General features: G+C 29.1%; 1 protein-coding gene across 2 annotated transcripts in view; it reads left to right on the top strand.

Moving 5' to 3' along the window:
- The window catches only part of mamo (maternal gene required for meiosis), a 123,867-nt gene that overhangs the window by 88,857 nt on the left and 10,662 nt on the right, over window positions 1–24,348 (top strand). For both annotated transcript variants that reach the window (XM_070635222.1, XM_070635223.1), the window contains exons 5-8: window positions 2,883–3,074; window positions 3,147–3,591; window positions 3,665–3,876; window positions 4,581–4,664. In XM_070635222.1, the coding sequence (XP_070491323.1) occupies window positions 2,883–3,074; window positions 3,147–3,591; window positions 3,665–3,876; window positions 4,581–4,664 (933 nt within the window). The remainder of the gene's footprint in view (window positions 1–2,882; window positions 3,075–3,146; window positions 3,592–3,664; window positions 3,877–4,580; window positions 4,665–24,348) is intronic.

Genomic DNA, 24,348 nt, shown 5'->3' with positions numbered 1-24,348 from the left:
ATTGAGTTGAAGGACAACGAATATCTAGAAATGACAGGAAATTTCAAAATATTGAGCCAATAAGCCCTAGTGCATCTCATCCAATTACTAGTAATACCAGAATTAACAGTTTTTCACACTCATCTATGAAATTTGTATAAAGATTTAGTAAGACATAACAAGAATTCGTAGCTAATTCAAATTTTGTTCGGACTCAAGTCGTCTTGGATCGAATTTTCCATAAAAATCCAATTCCTTCTAGACAAAATGAACCAGAAACCTCATCCAATCTCCTCCCATCTCGCTACAAAAGTTAGTCTTATAAGAAAAACACATTTATTTAAATGACTTTTGTGACGAGTACATTAACAGAGAGAGGAGAAAAAAAAATCTTGACATTAGATGGATTGATGGCTTATTGCTTTAAATCAACTTAATTCTCTCTTTCATGATTGTTGATGACCCATGAGATTTAATTGACAATAAAAATTAAAATGAACGATGAATTAAAACAGAAGGAGAAAAAAAAGTAGTTTTTCTTAATTCAGTTTTTATAGTATTTTCTCTTTAATGACTTAATAACGACAGAAGATTTCAAGAGAAGAAGCTTAAAAGATTATTGAAAAAAATGTGATTTAATAAATTATGAGATGATGTGACTGTTGTGGATCATTTACTGAAGACTCATGAATTTGAGCGTTAACTTGACTTTTGTCCTTAAAACAAGACATGACTAAATCACATCCTAATTGAACCAACCAAAACCACCAACCTAACCTCACAAAATCCCATAAAACACGTGCAAATCTCATGCTCACCTGCCTGCCTGCAATTAACACCTTACCCATCAAAAGTACTAATCGAATGTCACAAGTGGTGCCACTGTGTACAGAGCAGTATAATTTAGTATTTTGCAGTAAAATTTTCTGAGTCATCATATAATGTAAATCACAGACTTGGCTTACTGCATCGTCAGTAAGATTTTTATGGGAAATTAAAATATTTTATTAGAAAATTTTATCATAAATCATAGAATGAACATCAAAACCTCAAAAGCTGATTAGGTTTGATCTTTTGCAGGTGATGATGCAATAATGGGGCTTTGTTGTTGATGGAATTGAGTTGCGGATGGAGAGAGAGTTTTAGTTGGAAGTGGATATGATGGTGTTTTGAGGAAAAATAATGAATTTATTGGAAATTTTAGGAAATTTAGAAAATAATTATTTAATTGAGCAGCACAAGCTGTTCGCTCGGACACTGATACGTCGTCGTGATAATGACAAGACGTGAAGTCGCCTTGCTGGTACCATGACGTCTGATTTTGACTCATTTCGTGCTTCTCAGTTTATTTTCTAGAAAATTATCGGATTTTCCATCTTTTTCTTCAATTTTAAATACTTAAAAATTGCACATAATTCAATTAAAATTATGTTTTGAATTCTCTCCATCCTAACCCCAACAAAACTTCATCGCAAAGCAACAAAGAGCAGCAATTAAAAAGTTTTAATTTTAATTTTCAATTTTTCGCCTAACTTCACCTCAATTAACATTAAGCACATATTGTTTTCATAATTATAATTACTTTATGAATCAAATTAAGAACTTTAATAAATGCACAATTTATGCAAAAGTGCAACAACAATGAAAAATGAGGCATTTGTTTTTGCAAATTTCTTCAAGTTTTATTATTTACCTGCCCATCAAAAAAACAAACATAAAATGATTTATTTGTGATATAAAAAAAAGTGAATATAATTTCTGCTATATGATAATTATAAATTTCCTTAATTGAAAACTTCCCTCAAAAGAAAAGTGAAGAAGTAATGATGATGATTATTATAAACAGTAGCCATCGCATATAAAATGATATGTAGACATAAATGTAGCAGTGAATGAGAAATATTTCATACAAATGTTTTAATGGCACTAAAGAATGAGAATAAAAAAAAAATATGTGAAGTTAAGAAGAGGACAAAAGAAAATAAAAATTCTTTGCGAATTGATAGGCAAGTAAGGAAGGCATGTGTGTTAATGATGAGATGCTTTAGGGCTTTTTAAATTATTTTGATGTCTTTCTTTGAAGTTAATATGCGTCTTTATTAATTTTTATCTGCATGTCATTATATTGAATAACACAAAACGGGTAATTGCTCAAAAGTCAGGCCCCAAGCCAGCACGACTCTGATTAAAACCGTATCCAACACCATGCTAGAGCCACGCCGACCTGATTCAAAACTAGTCCGGCACAAGGCTAGAGTCACGCCGGGCTAGTGCCCGAATAATAAACTCAATCCAGATCAATAAACTGACTTATGATATTTAGGGGGTGAAGTGAGCCAACGACAACAACACATTAAATGTTATATGCGTCTTAGAGATACTAACAGTTTAATAAGTGAGAATTGGCCAAGCCGACGTTCACTAACCTAGAAACAAGGTCTATAATGGGATCTGAAGCACTCCTATGTCAACACTCCTGCCTGTAGCCTGTAAAGAGAGGCTGCGTTTTCAATAATAATGATTCGAAAAAGGACATGTGAAATATTTCATTTGCTGAGTCTTAATCCCATGGTCGCATGGTCAGTCGCGGTCATTAACATTCAATTGAATGACATTAAATTGATCAACTCCTAATAAACATCAATGTAGACAAAATGACTATCTAATCTCACTTCATTTCCCCATCAAAAATGCTCATAAAAATGAAATTCTTCTTTTGTACTCGCAATGAGTTATGGGCATCAAGATGACGAATGATAAATAATAATAAGAAAAAAATTGCATAGGAATTGTAACACTTTACATTATTTCATATTAATTACTTAATTGCTGCTATTTTTTCTTAATTAAATAATTTATTATTCTTTTCCTTTCTTTTTTTCTCACTCTCGTGCACTTTTCAGGTTGTTCTTTCAGCCTGTTCATCATACTTTCAAAGCCTTTTTCTGGATCACCCCGCCAGACATCCAATTGTTATACTTAAAGACGTTCGATTTGCTGAATTGCGAACATTAATTGAATTCATGTATAAAGGTGAAGTGAACGTAGAATATTGTCAATTATCAGCGTTACTGAAAACGGCTGAATCATTAAAAGTAAGATGAAATAAATAGCATATATCCATTAAGTGATGCATAGTAATGACATTGTGAAAATTGTAATAATAGGTTAAGGGATTAGCAGAAATGACCAATCAAAGTACAGCATCAAAAGAGCCGGAACGTGATCGTGATTCAGATCGTCTTCGATTACATACGCCAACAACACCATCAGCTGCGCCATCATCATCAATAAAGAATGAAATTCACGAGTTGTCAAGTAAACAGCAGCGACTTGATAATGATATATGTAGTCCATCTCCTCCATCTCGTGTTCCCTCATCTCCCGGATCATCTCTGTCGTCAATATATCAAAAGAAATTATTAACAACAAGCGCATCAGCATCGGCAACTACGACATCTATAACGGGCAGTAGCTCGCATCATATAGATTCAATTATCAAAGAAGAGCCGACATTTAATGATCATCGTACGCATCATCAGCATCGGAATGATGAGTCAATGGAAGATGATGATGATGACGATGAAAATATTCATATGAAAAATGAAGTTGGTAAGATAATGGATTATTTCTCACTAATGTACAGCTATGAATATTATATATATTCTTCTTACCCATTTATTAGGTCTCAATATGACTTTGAATTCATCATTACTGCAAAATTCAATATCATCGTCTGTTAATTCTACATCATCATTAGCCGATATGCAATCATCTCGATATTCAAGTAATTTATTGGGAAACTCGTCGAATTGTGGTGGAACGCGACAACAGAGTCCACTTAGTAGTGATTTACCGGGACCATCTGGGATTGGGCCCATGCAACATGCGCCATTGGTAAGGATATTTAATAGTTTGGGGTTAATTAAATTTGATGAATTATTTACCCCTTATGGAAATGAGGAAGAAATGGTGAAAAATTTATTGAGAAGCCTCCGTAAGTCTTGATTGCATCGAATCTAGCTTTAGGTCAAACTCACGCCGTTTTGTACTATGAATTTGACCTCATCAGTAGTTTCTGCATTCGTTTTATAAGATATATAGTATGACTTTTTGAAAGATTGTTATATAGGGAGTATACTGTGAAATATAGATTAAATATACTTGCATTTGCCAAAAACTACAGGCTTGTTGACAAAATATTGAAGCTTGCAGCTCTGGACATACTATAGAGTACATCCGAAGAACATATCTAGTGGCAATGGCTGAAAATCCGACTACAGGCTTACTTGACTTTGGCCTGAGATCGGATTTCTTCAAATCTGATCTGAGAACAGAGTCACGCTGTCCTAGCCCCCGGATTTTTGGCCATTTTTACGTCGTATGGCTAAAAAGACAATCGAAAATTGCAGTTTTGTTCATCTAAAATGAAGAAATGGAAGGCCTCTGGTGCTTGTCCATGCTCTAAAATGAACCATTGATAGGGACTTATGACTGCTATCTTAACTGTTATTGCTATACATATATTATGAACCATTTCAAATCGTTTCTATGAAGATTGCATAAATTCTAACAAAATCCAATTTCAATTCTATTTCAAGTCTCTAAAAAAGGAAGCAGATTGGGATCGTTCAGATGATAAGGAGAGCTCATCGTCAGAATACCGACACTCACATGGTGATATGGTAAGTTTAGAAGCTTTTTCCCTATTTTTTATAATTTTTCTAACCGAAAGAACGAAAAAAATAAATAAAAATCGTTATATTCTATTCTACTCGATATCTTTTGTATTATGAAAAGTAAATATTATACTTACGTAAAGATCCATAAATTTTAAAAGCTTGCATGCAAAACTGAATCTTTCCTTCCTTTTTTTCCAATTCACTAAAAATACGTGAAATAAAAAAAGAAGGAAGAGATTTTTCGGTTCAGAAAGCTTTTTTCTTGAACAAAAAAAAAATTGGATTGAATGTTTTCGGAACAGCAAACAAAAAAGTAAATTTTCCGTGTTCAACTTTAAGTTTTTTTTTCGCTGCATGATTTTTTTTATCCTCCTATTTTGTAATTTTTTTTAGTGCATGCAAAAGAATCATTTTTATTCACTGTATATAAAACTGTACATTGTAGATAGTCCTAGACATATTCACGAATAACATTTTTTTTTTGTTTTTATTCCGTTTTTACTTACCACACTTTCATGACTTAAACCAAAAATAATAAAAAAAAACTTTATTTTTGAGTCTATATACATAAAGTTATAGCTGCAAATCAATTCTCATCATTTAAAAATCATTGCAAAACGCATAAAGTGAAATTGAATTATTCAAAAAATATGGATGAGGTATGGACGTTTTAAATTTGGGGAGCGCGCTTAACGAATGGGAAATTTGGCGAATGGGAAATAACTTTTTAGGGAATATGAAGGCTGCCTAGTCTATTTTGAAGTTGGATTCGCATGGATTCAATAAATAGGTGACTAAATAGCTATGAATTGTACTTCCATACAGTCTTTGCCCTTGCCAATTATTTATGAACTAATCATTTATTACAATTTACGTAGTGTAACCATGATCCTATGTATATAAGGGATCCTCCTTAGGATACAATGATCCATTTTTTCTGGCATTTCTGTAGCAAAATGTTCATTCCATCCAGTTCGTCTGCTCATTTAATTCCTCATATGTATCTCCTAATTGATATTTTGTTGACCTGATTTTATGCAGATGCTTTATATTTAAAAGCCAATCCTTTATATTTCCATTCTTACAAAGTAAACTACATTAAATTCAGATTCAAGTCAGTTAATATGTATTTTTACTCACAACACGCATCAAGCAATTTAAAATAGCATCATCCAACATCCATAAATAGCAACTTCCCATTAAAAATAAATTAGATACATTTAAGCAGCGCATTATTTCTAACGCCAAAAGTCAAGGTTTCGGGGAACTTTTTCAATCGAAATTAGATGGATGTGTGACCCTGACCTAATACGCAGAAATAGTATGGCCAGCTTTTTTTTTTTTGCTTGATTTGTAATAACAGGTATTAATTTCGTATTTTTAAAGGAAGTTGTATTAAACCCGAATGTCTTAAATTGGTTAATCGATCATAAATTTGACCGTAAGCTGGCGTGGTTCTGGATCGGTTACTTGGTCTCAGATTCAGATCAATCAACCGGCTTGTGGTGTCCGAGAAACTTTCTGGTTGAAGACTTAGTGTCTCAGAAGAAATGACTGTGTTTCAAAGCAATATTGCTGATCTCAAGCATAAATTCAAAAGAACGACAGCCTTCTACCTTCTGAAACATATTCCCAGTATTACCGCCTTACTCCAGACGATATGTAATATTCCAAACACCCCATACCAATAATCCAGAGAAAATCAAGCTAAATTTCTTTTTCGGCAGAAATGTCAATTTGAAATTGAGGTTATGATATATATGATATGGTTATACGATATGATGGTTCAAATAAACCAACATAAAGTAGTCAAAAAATAGACAGAGGAAGAGTGTACAGCTGGAATATACACACAATAACACAGGAAAAAGGAAAGGATTTTAATCGATAGTTATTAAATAATAATCCAATCACAGCCACAACTCACATCACAATTTGTGTCTAATTCTCTACTCAAAATGTGCTCTAAATTTTTTTCAATCCATTCCAATGACACAAAATATCGAGACACATCTCCATCAACTCAATCATTGTCAATATTTCATTTGATTCAGCTTTTTTTGTTCCATTCTCTACGAATTTGACTCGCAACAAAAGGCTTTTCTTGTTTTCCCATTTTGTGTGCAGTTGACTGTTCTGTTGATGTAATTGCAATATTTAGTCTTTCTATATTTTCGTCTATCAACCCAAACGATTTGACATCGATACGAATATAAAAAAAAATTATTATTTTTTTCAACTTAATGATGAGAAAATTGCAGGCACACAAATAAAAAATTTCTATCGACATTCTAGTTTTAATGAATTTTTTTTTCCTTCAATTGAATGTAATCGCTAACGACCTCATGCATATTGTATAATCATCCCTGCATTAGAACGAAAGAATGAGGCATTTATGAAATTATTGAGTGTGTGCATTGTGTGTGTGGATGTGTATGAGTACATGCGACTGAGTTGAAATAGGAGGTTTTGAGGATGTTAGATGATAGAACGCAGTTTTGGGGTTTAGGGATTTTAAGCTTCATATTAGATAAAGGATATGTTGTATAGTAGTCAAGAAAGACTTGGACCAAACTTGAAGGTCATTATATAGACCAATACTGTTGATGTTGTCTGCTGGTCCATAATTCAATGAAACTTAGTGCCAAAAAGTGGATGACTATCCATTACTGTCCCTATCTTTGTCTAAGAATGTCTAGAAACATTTTTACATTCGTACACTAAGTTCCAATTTGCACTTTTCTTATTGACCTTTTGGACATTATAGCTAATGATTCTTAATATGTAGTGTTTATAGCTCAATGATTCCTAATAGCTCAATAGCTCATGATTCTTAATAGCTCAAAGTCTACTCAATTTTTAAATGAGTCGACTCTTCGACTCGAGCTGACTATTTCTTGCAAAATCCTAATCAACTTCATGGTCATCTCAAGTTTCGGATTTATCTAATTTTTGAGACCAAGATTGAGACTGAGACTAGGACCGAATTTTCAAGGGATTTCTTTGAAATCTCGGTCTGCAAATCTTGAGGCCCAAACTTGACAATTTTGATCTCGGACTCGAGAACACTTAATCCTCAAAATGATGACGAGACTGAGATCAAAAATCCTGAAAAGTCAAATTTGATATCAGGAACTTTTAATACTGATATTGATAGAGTTCAATATCTAGTTCCTTAGATTTCATGCAGACAAAACGACACCCATCATTCACCAATTTTATCAACAATATTTCTACCTTAAATATTTCCAAGAATCATGTGCGGTTTATAATATAATAACAGCAATTCTTTCTCTAGGTCTGCTTACTCATATAATATGTACACTATCCGCAATGCGAGAGAATCATGTAATATGAAGAGAAAACCGCATATTTTCACATTATGATTATGCAAGACTCGCAAGCCATCATGTATATTATGCTTAATCACATCAATTCCTTTTTTTTCCCATAATGCACTAACAACTCGATCTTTTCAATCAAATGGCATATATATGTATAGCGAGAAGTGAATTTACACATAGACTCTCATGCTATTGGAATGCATGAAACACGAAATAGCGTTGAAAATTTAACGCAATTTCGATAATTATTATTGTAAACGCAACTATGCACTAGGCTTGCTCACTTCTTCTTGTTCTCTTCATTTACTGACTATGCGGAATTTTTTTAATGCCATCGGAATGAGAAGTCTCCTTGCATTTTTTATTTTACTTCCACCCACTACAGACGGATCGATAAAGTCCTACACTTAGGATACTCACAATTTTTTTTATGCCTCCTCATTTTCTTTCTTTTCTTTGATTTTCCTTTTTTTTATTTATTTCGCTTTCATACGTTTCGTTGTTTACTCATGATGTACTGTATGGTGGAATCAATATCGTCATTTTCTGGCTGTATGTAAAAATTCTCAAGTTTCTGTTTCCTTCTCTTTGCCTTTTTTTCTCGGCTCTCTTTTTTGTTCACTTGTAGACGAGTGTGTATATAAACAGACGAAACTATTGTTGGGTGTAAGGATTGAATAGGATTATGAATATGTTGACACCGTTGGAGGATTTAATGATGGGAATATTTTGGGACAAATTGTAGAGTTGCAGCTTGCTGAAGTGATGGGAATGAGCAGTAGTATATACTTAGGAGTAGTTTTGGTCTTGATAGAGCCATTAGTGTGTTGTTAAAAAATAGAAGGGAAATTGCTTTAGCATAGCTGATGGTCAACTTTCAAAAGAAAATGTTCATACCTCTATTCTGAGTGGAAAAGGCTGTTGTTAAGTGCCTCTCTCGAACAGACAAGGAGCATGCTCATGAGTATGCTCTCAAATTAGAGTTCACGCAATTATATGGATTAGTTACAATAATTTGCAAGATCATTTAGGTGATTATGCTCATTTCTGTTTTGTGTTCGTCAGGAGTCAACAGATCTGCAGAGTAAATTATTAGTCTCTTAGCTTAAATTTGGTATGGTAGCTCGAAAGTCGTCGTTTGAATCTTATCATTTCCAAATTTGTACATCTTCAAGATGTTTAGATACTTAAACTGCATAATGCACGAGATCAATACTGTCTTGGCAAGGTTAGGTTAAGGAACGAGTCAGGAACAATAAGTGTAGCTAGAAAAATAACGAGATCTACAAGATTCCTTTTGATTAGAAAATTTATAGATCAAACCTGAAAGTATCACGCTATGCAATTGTAGATCAAAACGAGAGCCTAAAGCATTAATGATGCACTTTAATAAATATCCTCAGAATACTTCATAAGCTTAACACACAAACAGTCATCACCCATCACCACTAAAAGCTATAGCATCAGTATAATCTCAAACAGAAAAATCACTTCAACTCCATTAAGCACGGTTTGAATACTACAGACGTCTGTCGATGTCTGAATGAGTGAGTGAATGTCGAATAAAAAATGAGTAATAAAAGGCAATGCACAAATACTTAATGTAATGTATTTTTCAACTTCAGACGCATTTCAAGCACTTTAAAATAGGAAGTAAAAAGAGACCTCTCTATTCTTCTCACTTTCATAAAGTGCGACATAATTCTGACTTTCTTTTTGTTGTTGTTTTATTTCAAATGGCATTGCTGTTAATGAAAATGTGCGACTTTAGTTCTTTTTTTCGGAAAATGAGGAAGAATTAAAAATGCACTTTTGGTGTGAGAATGAGTAGGTTTTCTAGTCTGGTGAATTTTAAATGAGGAAATGGAAAGAAGCTTTTGAAAACACATTAGAATTGTGACTTGAATGCTTTGAAAAGCATACGTCTGTGCATTTTATGTGTGTCTCGATAAGTCTTTTGTTGGAATGTGAAGGACTTTGTTGAATGTGAGCCGTAAAGGCTGGTGTATTAAGTTTTAGTGCATGAGTAAATGTAATTTTGGAGAGTTTTTATTGAGGTGTGGGATGGATTATTTTTTTAGGGGATTTTATGTGGATTGTAAAGGAAACCTAAAAGAGGGTGGTGAGCTGAAAAGGAAAAAAATGGATTTGAAGTTAATTTTTGAAGCAACATCTTGATTTTAGGATTCAGTTTGATGCTAATTGGAAGGATTGGCGGGTTTGAAATTTTGGTACACCTCAAATAATAAAACAGAGACGAGGGGGGTAGGGGGTGCCCATAATGTCGATTGCGCTACGGAATCATTAAACGTTCCCAAATCTGTGTATGCAATGTGAATCATCAAAGCTTAAATTATATTTTATTCATAGATTTCCATTTCATTTTTATTTAATTTTGCTTGAAACTTTATGTGTATGCTCATTTGTAGATTATGTTATTTTTGTAAATATTTTTAAATCCTTAATTTGCAACTGTATTTATGTAAATAATTTCTTCTCAATCTTCAATGTACGTTATCGATCATCATACTCTGTAAAAATTTCATCCAAAAAAGCAAAAAAAAATCATTATCCATTTTAGATTGATTGTTGATGTTAAAAGTAATTAAATAAAAATAATTTTATTATTTTTTTAAGTCAGAATTTTGAAAAAAAGAAACAAAAAAAAACCAAATTTTTCATCATCCTTAAAAGCAGTTTTCTTTAATTAATTCATGTAATTTGTTGTGTTTTTAATGATCAAAGTGAATCATTTTGAATACTTTTTATTATTTTTAATTATTATGTCAAGAAGTTGATCTACGTTTTTTGAACATGGCTGTGCTATATAATCATATATATATTTTTTTGAGTTTTATTTTTGAAATATCTATTTTACAACTATATTTTTAAAAACAAACAAAAAAAAATCCAATCCAAAATTTTAAAAATAAAAAATTGATTTTTAATTTATTAAAAAAAATATAAAATCTCTTTTAAAAGTTGTGCAAAAAAACGAAAAAAAAACCTTTTTAGGCCCTCAAACAAAATTTTTCCATTTCGACACACAAAACAACTTTTTTTGGATATAAAAATAATAATTGCACAACTTTATCAAGAATATATTTCAAAAATCTATCAAAATTTATTTTAATTTTTTCTTTTTCTTGTAAAATGTTGTTTTTAATTTCGTTGTTTTTTTGAATAAGAGTTAAATCAAAACGATCCTGAGGTTGCTCAACTTTGCACGAAGATTATGAATTTTGTGATTAAAATATTATGGGAATGAGTGTGAAATGATTCCAGGAAGGAGTAACTTCAAACAAATTGAAAATTTACAATCTACTTTGTAATTTAAATTAAAACCAATTTGACGTCCATTTTCATGACACCTGTGAATTGAAGTTTTGGAATTTAAAACTTAAAAAGTACAATTTGTACTTTGATTTACAAAGAATTTATACTTACGACCGACATCCATCAAATCTGGTAAACGTTCACGACGCTTGAATTGATGTAAATTTAGAAACAATTGAAAATTGAAATGTAAATTTCAAACCTTTGCATTTCAAGTGTTTTTAACATTTCAAAGTTTTGTTTCCAGTCTGAAAACATTCGATAAGAATTTCAGTGCAGATTTTTAAATTTTGAATAAAATTTTAATTATAAAAAGTTCAATGTACTTAAAGTTAAAAAAGCAGTTAAAATTCAGAAAATATAATATATAGAATTTTCATGAAATTAATTTAAAAAACAACGAATGTTATTCAAAACAATTTTCAATTACTACATTGTTATAGTCAATGCATTAGTGTAACCAGGGTTTGGTCGTCCTATTTAAGACAAAATTTTAAATTTGCTAAAGTTTTTCGTGAAAAAAAACACAAAACTCTCTCAAATTTGTGGGTTTTATTCAAAATAATTTCAAAACCTTTAAGTCCCAACTATGAGCTCAGAAAATAAATTTTAGAATTTTTTAAAATACTTTCAATTTTAAACTTGAATTTAACAATTCTTAAACAAGACAAAAATCACAAATAATGGAACCATTTTACCAAATATTTCAAAATATTTTACCACAAAATTTCACAAATCTTCAATCAAACGTTGTGCAACCTCTTATTAAAAAAAATCAAAATTCCACCTGCAAATTGATATTTTTTTATTACAAATTCAAATTCATCAAAAGATAAAAAAAAAAAATAAAAATTTTTGTTTCACCGAAAAAGAGAAAAAATTAACGCAAATTTTTGTTATTGATTAGCATTTAAGCTTTATAAACAAATTTGACAAATCTGAGTGTTGAATGAGAACCTAAAAAAGTTATTTTTTGCGTGCCAAAAAAACAGTGAATATGAAATATAAAATGGAAATAAGTTGACTTATTAACACACCATATATTAATTAAACGCCCGTCAACTGTCCAGCTCCAGACAAAAATCGAACCTCAACTTCTTGAAAAAAAAAACATAAGACACAAAAGAAAAAAAATTTTTACTAAAAAATACTCAAAATAATAATAATATTATAATAATAATAATTTAGCATTAATCTAAAACAAAAAAATCTTTAAATGATTTTTGAACCCAAAAAAAAACTATTTTTTGTAAATTTTTTAGAGAATTTTTTTTAGTTGATTAGTTTTGGTTTCGTTTTTATTTGCTTATATTTTTTTTATTTACCTTTTCCTCTCGAAAAAATAATCTTGAATCAGAGTTGCATACAGTAGAAGGACGTACCTTCTTAAAATGATGAGATTGTCATTAATTGAGAACGAAAAAAAAGAGATTTGTAGCATTTTATTTAATTTTTTTTTAATTTTCTAATACGGACAAAAAATTCAAAAAAATTAACCATCCTGAGCAGAACAAAAAAAGTTGTAGCATTAAAAAAAATATTACCTTAAAAAAAAATCAATCCAAAAAGACACAAAAGAAGTTGACGGTTTTCTCTTTTTGTTTGGTTGCAGGAATCGTCGACGGACGTGCATGGTGAAAGGTCAAGTAGTGTCGTTGGTTTGCCAATATCGTCGTCTTCGTCTAGTGAGCTAAATAGCAGTGTTAATAGTAACAATAGTGGTCCAATATTTCCGTGTATGTATTGCGGTCAAACGTTTCCACATCAAAGTAAATTGACAAGACATATACTGTCACATTCATTGGAGACGCTCAAGTATCGAGAGGTATCACATCTACTTGGGCATACGCAACTTGGATTCTTGCCACACGACCTACCTCCGCCATCTCATTTTCCCAGTCGACAAGTCTCAATGGAGTCACTGGAGCCTTCTGATAATTCACCAATTGATATGGAGAATCCGTTTGGTAATAATCCTGGTACGAGTAATTCATCAAGTGATCCAAATGCTGGTGGTAATAATAGTGGCGGTGTTGTGCTGTGCAAATTCTGTGGTAAAAGTTTTCCTGATGTGTCATCATTAATAACACATCTACCAGTTCACACTGGCGATCGTCCATTTAAGTGTGAATTTTGTGGAAAGGCCTTCAAATTACGGCATCATATGAAAGATCATTGTCGTGTTCATACCGGTAAAATTAATTTAAAGTTTCACTTTTTAGGAGCTTTTTTTAAATGATTTTCATGACCATTTAATTATTCATTTGCAGGTGAACGACCTTTCCGCTGCCAAATGTGCGGGAAAACATTTTCACGATCGACTATATTAAAAGCTCACGAGAAAACACATTATCCGAAATATGTGAGAAAATTTTTATCGCCAAGTCCTGTCGATAGTAAAGACGATGCACAACAATAGTAAAATCCATTTGATTTTCAAATAAAATCTTCTAAAATAATAATCTAAATAATATCATCTCTACGATTCCCCATTCTATCCCCACAAATCCCCCAAAAAAATGATATCCTTAACTTCTACAACCAACAACAACTTTATCATCATCAATGAATGAAAATAATATGAAGTATAAGATTTGATGAAAAAAATCTACAATAATTTTTATTGAAAAGCAATATTTTTTAAAATGAAAAAAAAAAAAATGTTTCCATAACAAAATATTACACAGAAAAAAAAATGAAAAATTTATAAAGGAAATTCAGCTCATATTTAAAGAAGAAGAAATTTTCATTAGACACACAAAATACACACAAAAAAAAATCAAGTTTGAACACATTTCGAAAGTTATTAAAAAATTGATATTAAAAAAATATTTCGTTAAAATCGTAGAATCTTTCCAAAAACAACAAACAAAAACTATATCGAAAATGTGGAAGTGGTTGGTGTGGATGGATGAGAAATTTGAAATGGGAAGTGGATTTACTATGACTAGCTGTACAATACTTTTGAAAAATTAGATTTTTGAAATTTAAATTTTTGAATAATTTTAAATTTTTAACATTTTTGAATTTAAATTTTAAGAATTATCAATTTTGAAATTTTATGAATTTTTAAATTTGAAAGTTTAAGAATTTTCAAATTTAAAAATTTAAGATTTTTAAGAGTTTAAAATTTTAATCTTTTCAAATTTAAAATTTGTAAAAATTTTATTTATTTTAAAAATTGCAATTTAAATTTGGAAACTTCTTAAATTAATTTTAATTTTAAATTTTAAAAGTTTTGAAAATTTGAATTTGGAAAATTTTATTTTTTCAAAACAAAGATATTTATACCAACAGCAGCATAAATTCCACAACATTTCAAAAATTTCTTAACAACCCCACAAACCACTTCCAACCAGCATTCGCAAAAATCCATTTATTAATCATATAAAAATCGGCATCGCATAAAAAAAATCAACATTAATTGTATTAAACTATAACTGATAAAAATAATTAATTAATTAGAGAGTTATTGGTGCTACATATTATTAAAAAAAATATAAAATGAATTAATCCATTTTTACCAATTCGAAAATTTGTGCATGATTATCGACTCTCGAGTTTATTTTAGTTTCTCCATTTAGATGAACAAATTTATTGAGAAAAAAGAAATTTTACTTCCATGCTTAGTGTGGAATCTTTAAAAAAAAAGTTCGGCGTTTTCCGTTTCGTGTTTAGAAATTTAAAAATTAAACAATTTGTGACAAACTTTTTTTTCTCAAAAATTCGCGTATCGCGTAATTATTTGATGTCGCTGTGGTGTTGATGGAGGTGGTCTTTTGGGAAGGTTAAAAGAGTTTTAATTCGGATTTTGGATTTTATTTGATTTTATTGTTCTAAAGAGACTAACTTTATTAATTTGAGCTGTAAAAATAGACCAAAATCAATAATTTGACACCCTAGAGACTGAATTAAGTCTTTCGAAGTGGTTTGAGACGATATACGGAATATACCTATACACCTTAGATTGTGGAAGAAATTGATTCTTTTGTAGATTGTCATGAGCTGATTCGGGAAAGAAATGACTCGAAAAATCCAGTTTTACCAAGTTTTTCCATTGACAGTATTGATTTTGGTCAATTTAAATGTATTTTTTCTAAGGGTTCTCTTGATTGAGACCTTGACATCCCAGTCTCGGTCTCCGTACCACTCCCTGTCTCGGTCGCGCTACCGAATTTGATCCTTTTTCGGTCTTAGTCGTGATCTTGGTCTAAATCTCGAAAATTCAACGAAACCAGGCCTCCAAAAATTCTTACTTTTTAGACTTAATTTATAATTTTAAAATTCAAATCAAATATTTTAATTATCAAATTTTTAAAAATTAATTGAAATTTTTCAAACCTTAGAATTTCAAAGTTTTCAAAAGTACATTTGTACCCCCAAAACAGACCCCTCCTTCTCACCACAAAGAAAAATAAATAAAAAAAAATTAAAGGATAAAAAAATATGAAAAATTTTTATAATTGGATGTAAGGAGCATTAGTAATATATAGTAGAAAATCTGTGATTTTTAATAAGAAAAAAAGGAAGAAGCGCTATTGAGAGATAAAAATCAGTGTTTCAATGACAAGATGATTAAACGTTCTCGTGTGGATTGAAACACTTTACAATATATATTTTAAGAATGCTTAACATTAAAAGAAAAAATTGCGGACGAAAATGCAAGAAATGTGAATTTTGTGGTCGTAAAAATTTTTTTGCGACGTAAAAAAAAAGAAGAAAATTTAAAAAAGGAAAAAAATGAATTTCTTGTTATACAATTGACTGAATTATATTTATACCTTTATCCTTTGATAATGGAAAAGTTACATGCAACTCAACATGAAGGAATTTATAGGTTTTTCAGTTGATCCTAGTAGAATTTTTATACATACACTGGATAAATTTTTTCAAAAAAAACACATACACATACAATACAATACAATAGTTAATAATAATAATGTTCATATTATTATTATTATTATTATTAAAAATTTCTAAAGCCATAAACAATTGAAATAGTTACAAAAAACCTACAGAAATGTGAAAGCAAATATATCAATAGTTACAGTTGAAAAATGATGAAAAGAAAGAAAAATTATTTCTATACCACAATAAATCAGCAATAGATACAATAGACATACAGATACAATAATAATCCTTCCCATTTAAGGTTATCCTACAGTTATAGTCCTCAGTAACGATTTTAATTATTTTCTTAATTTTTAATTTTGTTAACTTTTTGCTATCAAATGGTGGAAAAATTTTGTGTTGTGAGGAAAATGTATTGGAAATTAATTTGAGGTTTTGGATCTCTAGCAGTCTTTGAATTGACTTTTCTATACAAAATACGAGTCAACTTCGAGCTCTGAAAAGACAGAAGAGTTTGACTGAAACTGTTTCAAATTTCAGATCTAAAATAGTAAAAATTTTAATTTTTAAAAATTTAAATGTAGAAAATTTTCATGATTTTCAAGATTTTTGATTTAAAAAACGCAAAAAATCACAAATTTTAGATTGACCCTGATTTAAAGTTATAAAATTTTTAAGGATTTAAGACAAACTTTCAGTTATAAATTCTGAAATTCTTGAATTTTCAAATAATCAAATTTTAAAATTTTTAGTACATTTTCCTCATCAGTCAAATCCATCTCTACAATAATTTCATTTTTCATAATATTCCTTCATACAACAAACCTGCAATAGCTATTTTTAAATACAACAGATCCTATTTTAATTAATCAATTCATTTTAATTAACAATTATTTTCCAATTTACTAACCCAAAATTACCGACGAGAGAAAATTTTATTTTTCTTTATTAACATAAATTCCCCCATTGTCCCCCAATTTTTCCCCCTTTTTCAAATGGCTGTTGAATGTTTATTAGAAAATTTTAGTTTAATTTAGTTTGAAAGGTGTAAATTATAGCGAAAAATTTTTATGACTTAATCTCAAGAGATCTTAATTGTTATTAAAAGAAAAAAAGAAAAGTAAAAAAACACACACATACATACACAAAAACACACATAATTAATACATTGAATGTACAACTCTTAATTGATTGTAAGCCTAAAAAAAAATGATTCGAATATTTGCGGAGATGATGATAGGAATTCGTTTTTATTTTATTGAAAATGAATTTATTAAAATTAAAAATAATTTTTGCGTTATTTTCTTAAAATAATAAAATTTCGTCTCTACGATAACACACAAATGATAAAAAGCATATAAAGTAAGAGAATGTGTCAATTTATTTAGAAATGAGAAAAAAAAACCAATACAATTTATAAGAATTTTAATTTTCGTTACCCTTTTTATTATCATTTAATGATGAATTATTTATTACAATTTATTATTTTTTTATTTTGTAAATTATATGTTTCATTCAAACATAAAACAAAACACACATATATACAAATTGATGAAAGAAAAATGCGTTCCTTATTGATGATTCTTATATCTTTCACATACAAAACTATAGTTAAGATTTAGTTTTTTTTTGCCCTGTCAGAATTTCCTTCTCCTTTTCAAATAGATAAATTTAAGAGTTTATTTTTGTCCTTTTTACCAATTTAAGGTGTTCTTTTGTGGGAAATTTCTCATAATTTGTTCAATTTCCCGAATGGAAAAAATACGTTGTAATAAGTTTAAGGCAAGTTAATGTCTAGCTGATGACTATTTCTAACGGTTTTTGTTTACTCTGGAGTATTTTCGGATTCAACTCGAATTTAAATTTGGGTTGAATCGTATCGAGTTGACTTATTTATACAAAATCTGAGTTTACTTCAAGCTAGATAAGTCGAAATTTGGGTTCGATTTTAAAGTTTTCTAATTTTATGATGAATTTTTGAAGAAAATTACTTCAAAATTGTAAAATTAACTACAAAATTAATGCTCTAGAAACACTTTTAGTTAGAGTTTGTACAAACTTGCAGACCTGCATATCCCTTCAGAGGCTTATCTATAGAAGGCATACCCTAATTTTGGACAAAATTCTTCAAATTCCTAGGATTTTATTGATTCAAAAATACCAAATTTTACTAAAATTGCTTAAATTGACACTAAAATTTCAGGATACTTCCCTATAACTAACAATCACTATTAAACTTCATAAAAGTTGTTATTTGCTAAATGTCAATTTTCATTAAATTTCCCATTTTCTTACTACAATAAAATATTGAATTGGATTGTATATCTCCAAAAATCTAATTATATCCCCACAAAAAGGACACAAATGACAAAAGAAAAATCATCAAATTTATCTAAATTAAAAACCGAGAAAATAAGTTAGTTTATTAGTTAATTATTAATTAAGCGAGATGAAAATCAAACTTTTAAGAATTTTAAAGAAGAAGAAAAAAATTGTGAAAAAAATCAAAACACACACAAAACAAAAAATTTGTTAATTTTAAATTATTAATTAATATTTTCATTAGTTTAGTGCTTTTAGTTGCTTAAGTTATTATGATTATTGTCCTTTTTACGAAGGATGATAAAGCCTTAATTATATAATTATTATAGTAAAGGAATTAATTACCAAAAAATATTTTTTCGAAACCAAAAATTTTATGAGACAAAAAAATTCAAAATTATTTTTTAAAAATTTAACTTTATTTTAAAATTTTGGCTAATATTTAACTTGGTGTGAAGTTAGCTTGATTTACTTTTGGATTATAAAATTATAGCTAACTATCCACCAAATAAAAAATTGAGATTTTTGAGTCAATAAATTTATTTTTCAAAATTTTTTAAATGTGAGAAAAAAAATTTGTGTTCAACACAAAAAAAGTTACAAAATGAAATTGAAATCATTGGCTGTGAATCGTTAATTAAATTTAATTTTAAATTTTTCTATTTTGTTTTGAATAAAATTAAAGGAAAAATTTTTTATATAAAAAAACTTTTGGATGAAGAAAATTTACAAAATTATTGGCACGATGGATCTCAAATTGTGATGAAAAAAATCAAAAATTATTATTTAAAAATTTTTATTTTTGGCAAACTTTGGCTGTATATTTCGGAACTTATTTATAGTCGAAAAAATATTTTGTAATTATTCCTAAGAATTTTTTGAATGGATGAAGAAAAAAAAACAATTTTGATGTAAGTTTCAAAAATGGCAAGAGTTTTGAGGATCAATTTGGTGTAAAATGATGAATTTAATGAATATTTGATGTGTGGTGGATGTGGATTGTTACTAAGTTGTGATGAAAGTGTGACTTTTGGATCACTTTTCTGAACTGACCTGACTGAAAAGTCATTTTCATGTGTGATACATGTTGCTCGAAAGACACAATATAGTTAAAGAGGTCTTAATTCGGAATAGCATAGTTAGTCAATCGTTCAATAATCCTGCTCTGATTTGGCGTGAATCTGAGATGGTGCCGAATTTAAATCGAATCCGGATTTCATTTATCAGTCCACATACCAGTCCACAACAATTCAGAGTCTTCTCATACTAGGGTTGGATTTTTGATCAATGCATTGACTTGTGTTATGCATATACGAATTCTTGATTTCCGTGTGGCTACCAAATTACTACAAAATAAATCCTTGTGTCTAATAAGTATTTTGATATTTTTGATGGCTTTATAAATAGTATTGAGCACGAATAATTTAGATATATTCATCAGAATAATAAAGGTTTACCCATTTTAAGTCCACAAAAGTTATTTTTTGAGCCCAAGTATTTATAATGTCGTGCAAGGCTTCAATTTCGAGATTAATTGTATGCAATCCCTGGATTAATTTCAGGATTCAGGACATTTTATCTTCGAAACTAAAAACCATCATCTAGTTAAAAACGAGACGTTTTTTCGATCAATGACAAATTTTTTGGAACGTTCCCTAAAATTGTCATTAGTCAGAAGATTATTTTTAGTTATTAACTAGACACTACAATTTAACACATAATGAGCATAGACACCAAAATAACCTGGTTCGTGAGTTTAATCAATCAATCTAATTGAAGATATTCCATTCTTTCAATACACTCAAGAGCATGTTCATGTCTGTTTGGGTTTATACTTCAAATTATTCACACGGTTAGTAAAGATCATTATCTATTTCCCATCAGAAACCCGGACCAAAAAAATATTTAAAAACTCATCAAACACCACCAAAGACCCCTCTCAACTCCCGAAAAAAAAAGTTTATGAAATAGTTTTATTTTTAATTTTAATTTCCTTTTTCTTTTTTCTCTTTTGCGTTCAGTAAAAAAGTTGAAGAAAAAGATATAAAAAAAAATTTATGAAAAAGAAAAAAATTGGATATTATTTGCAATGAATTGTATTGATTTAATAAAACATGAAAAAAACATTCCTGTTGAGAAAATTTTTTCTGATTTATTATTTTTTTGTTTTTATTTAAGCTTAAATTATGAGTTATTAAGGTTTGAAATTTTGGTGGAGCATAATTGGGTAGTTTTGGGAATTTAGGGACAATTTGAGGTTTGCGGTCTAGATTGACTTTGAAATTTGGGGATTCGGAATAATTTTATGGAATTTTTGAGTTTTAAGTCAGTTTATGGATCGATCAAGTTCCGATATGTTCCTAAATCACGTCCAAAATTGCTCAAACCTTCACTTTTCATTTCATTTTATTTTATGTTGTCTTTCACCTCCTATTTTGTTCTACACAAAAATGTTCACAATTATCTATTATTTTAGCAAGGAAAATTTCCACAAATACACACAAAAAGAGACCATATCACTAACACAAAGGCTACAATATTCATGTCAATTTGAAACCAAAACAAAATAATAAAAAAAAAGTGAAAAAAGTTTCTGCAATAAAATTTTATCAAAAAATATGTAAATTTTCATTTCTCACGGTCAATGACCCGTTCGGCGTAATAGCAAGGAAGAAAAAGGTTTTTCAAAGCTCAAGAAAAATTCACTGACTGTACATAAAAGACACTCACACACATACAGAAATGAGACAAAAGGATAAAAAACAAGCTTAATAGAATTTTTAGATGAATTATAAAAAAAAACAAAAAAAATTACAAAGAACATTTCATGAAAGAAAAAAGAAAGTTTTTTTTGGTTCTATTTCAGCACATGCTGCTTACAGTCATTACACTGCGATAATATTTGGAGTATTTCACTAAAAAATTCCAACCGTGCGTGGTATCCTTGGGGTGGATTTTATGAGAATTTCTTTGTAATTTTGAAATCAATTTTGAAATTTTGATTTTAAAATTCCAAAAAAATTCTCCAAATTTCCACAAAAAGGCAAAAGATACAAAAAGAATGAACAGAATCACAATTTAAGAAAGAAATAAACCCGTAAATAAAAAAAAAAAACACTTTATTGTGAATGAGAGCGTCAATTAAAAATTTTCATTAAATTAATTCCCGCACTCATTCACAATATCACGCTTAGAGTGCCTCTTACAATTTTTAAAAAAATATTTAAACAAAAATTAAAAAAAAAATTAATTCACAATTATATAAACAAAATAAAAAAATAATGAAATAAAAAGAAAAAATTTGTAGGACTGCGGTTGTTGGGCATGTGTGTAAATGAGTATGAACTTCTTAATTTTTGATCATTTGATCAACAGAAAAAAATGATAATTAATTAATTAACTGAGATGAATTTGATCAATTAAAATGTACATTTGAAGAGAAAAAAAAGCATCTCTTGAAGTTAGGGACTAAAGCGCATTTTTCATTTTTATCTGATGGTTTTTTGGAAATATTTAGTTTAAATTTAATATTTGTTAATTTGAATCATGTTTCAAATTGATTTTTAAACTATTTAATTTTGTGGATAAATCATGTTCCATTTTACCACCTGTGCTACACCCCGTATCAAATGTAATAAAATCATGTCTTTGAAAACATTGAGATAATCAAGGATTCAAGGGTGTAGGACTCATTAATCTCAATTTTACGAATTTTGATAATTTTTGATTATTTTAACATCCTTGAATTATTCTTTTCAAGAGATGTAGGTTAGGTAGGGAGGGTTGAAACTGAAATTTAATCCCTAATAAGAGGCATAGCCAGAAATTTTTAAAAGTTGATTTTTTAATATTTTTGAATGAAATTCGGCAATTTAAGGGGATAAAGTGGTGATAGTGGTAAGTAGGATTGGAGTTTTTCCACGAAAAACCTTTTGATAGGATAGAATTTTGTTTAAAAAGAGGATTTTGACTTCTCACATTGATGGCTCAATTATGGCTTTTGATACTATCATCCTATAATAAAAATAAAAAATTTACTACAAAAATTTTCCAACAAAGAAATTCCCACAGAAAATAAGGAAAAATGCGCTGTAAATGCAAATTATACATTTTAAATCAATTCTTAAAAGAATTTCAATTAAGCGATTCTGATTGATTATAATTTAAAATTTTCTCCAACCTCATTTCCATTAATTTCACTTCTTTCCAATAATTATTTGTTGTTTAATTTCTCCTTGCAACTTCTCTACAGTAAATAAAAATATAAATAAAAAAAAGAATAAAGAAATAGCAGCTCAGGGGCATCTCAAATTCTTCCATAACACAACAAAATTGAAATATTTAAATAAAAACAAAATAACAAGAAAAAATTATATCAATTAATCAATAGACCCAGTTAAAAAAAAATAGAAATTTTACACAGTGCAACCAGAATTAACAATTTAAAAAAAATATTAAAAGTATGGCAAGAATTTCCTTGAATTCTAGGAAATATTTGCCAATGACGTCGCTCTCAATAGACCTGATTAACAGAATTTTTTATAACAAAATACATGAACACACTCTCACAGGCAGATAATAGATGAAATTTTTTTGTATACACAAGGAACAATAGAATATTACAATAGTCCTTAAATTGGGATACCCATTTTTCTCTCAAAACTCATTCTCCGTGACTCACGTGATTTATGTTAGAAAATTTTTTTACATGATATAAAAGATGATTGTTTAAGTTGATATTTACATAGATTCATACATTCATATTGAAATTGGATTCTTTATTAGATTTACATTGACCTTTTTGATCTCGACATGATGGAAAATTAGAAATTCATTATTATTTTATAGGTTTTATCAGAATGGTAAATTGTAAACTGATGACTTTTTTGGTATACTTTAGACAAAAACTCGAATTTTGTATGGAGTTAAGTCGACTTGAGTCTCCTAAATCATTGAAAATTCGAGTCGATTCGTGCTGTTTTATTTTTGGAGCTTTTTTGAATTAGCCATAAATATTCTGATTAATTTGAATTTCAATTTAGAAGCTTAAAGCTCAAAAATGGCTGAGTTGGTCAGAAAATGATCAAAATCTCTTGACAGAATTATAAATTAACGAAGGCTTGACCTTTACGAATTCTCGAGATTGAGACGGAATCTTTATCAAGTTCAAGTGAAAAATCTCTAAGCCTTGCAATTTTGATTTAAGAAAAGTTGAAAAATCTTAAAAAATTAACATTTTAACGATGATTCCGAATAGCACCAATGAAGAAGGCTCCGGTAGAGAACTTTAAGGCTATTCTTAATCTATTTTGTCAACACCAAATAGAAGTTGCCTATTTTTGGATGGTAATTTACATTTGGTGGTAATAAAAGAGATTTTGCGGAGACTGAAAAGTTTCCGTGACAGAGTTTTACTCATTTGTATCGCTCGGGTATGTTTAGCCCTTGATTACAAGCCAGATAACAAGCTTAAACCAGCTCAAAATATCATTTAAAGTATACCAAATATCAATAATATCCTATCAAATTCTGATTCAATTTAGACTTTTTCTTATAATTTATCTCAAACATTTTCAATATGAATGCAGTTATTTGAGTGCCAATTGCTAATTAGACCATAACTTAATGATGAAAAACATAAACAATTTTTAAGTTTTTTTTACACAATACAGAATAAATATGCAGAATCACTACGGTTCATTTAAAAATTTTGTTATTTTAAAAGGTAAAAAATTGAAATGAGAATTTTCACAGTGAAAATACGTAAAAGAAATTATCAAAAAAGGAAGTGAATGATTTTTGACATAAATTTCGTAAATGTTTTTAATTTCGAC

This window comes from Chironomus tepperi, unplaced genomic scaffold (assembly GCF_022539635.2).
Source record: "Chironomus tepperi strain 1889 unplaced genomic scaffold, CSIRO-AGI_Ctep_v1 contig_87, whole genome shotgun sequence".
In the NCBI taxonomy this organism is placed as follows: Eukaryota; Metazoa; Arthropoda; class Insecta; order Diptera; family Chironomidae; genus Chironomus; species Chironomus tepperi.
Note: the sequence above shows the minus strand (reverse complement) of the source record. Positions and strands in the feature narration are given on the sequence as shown.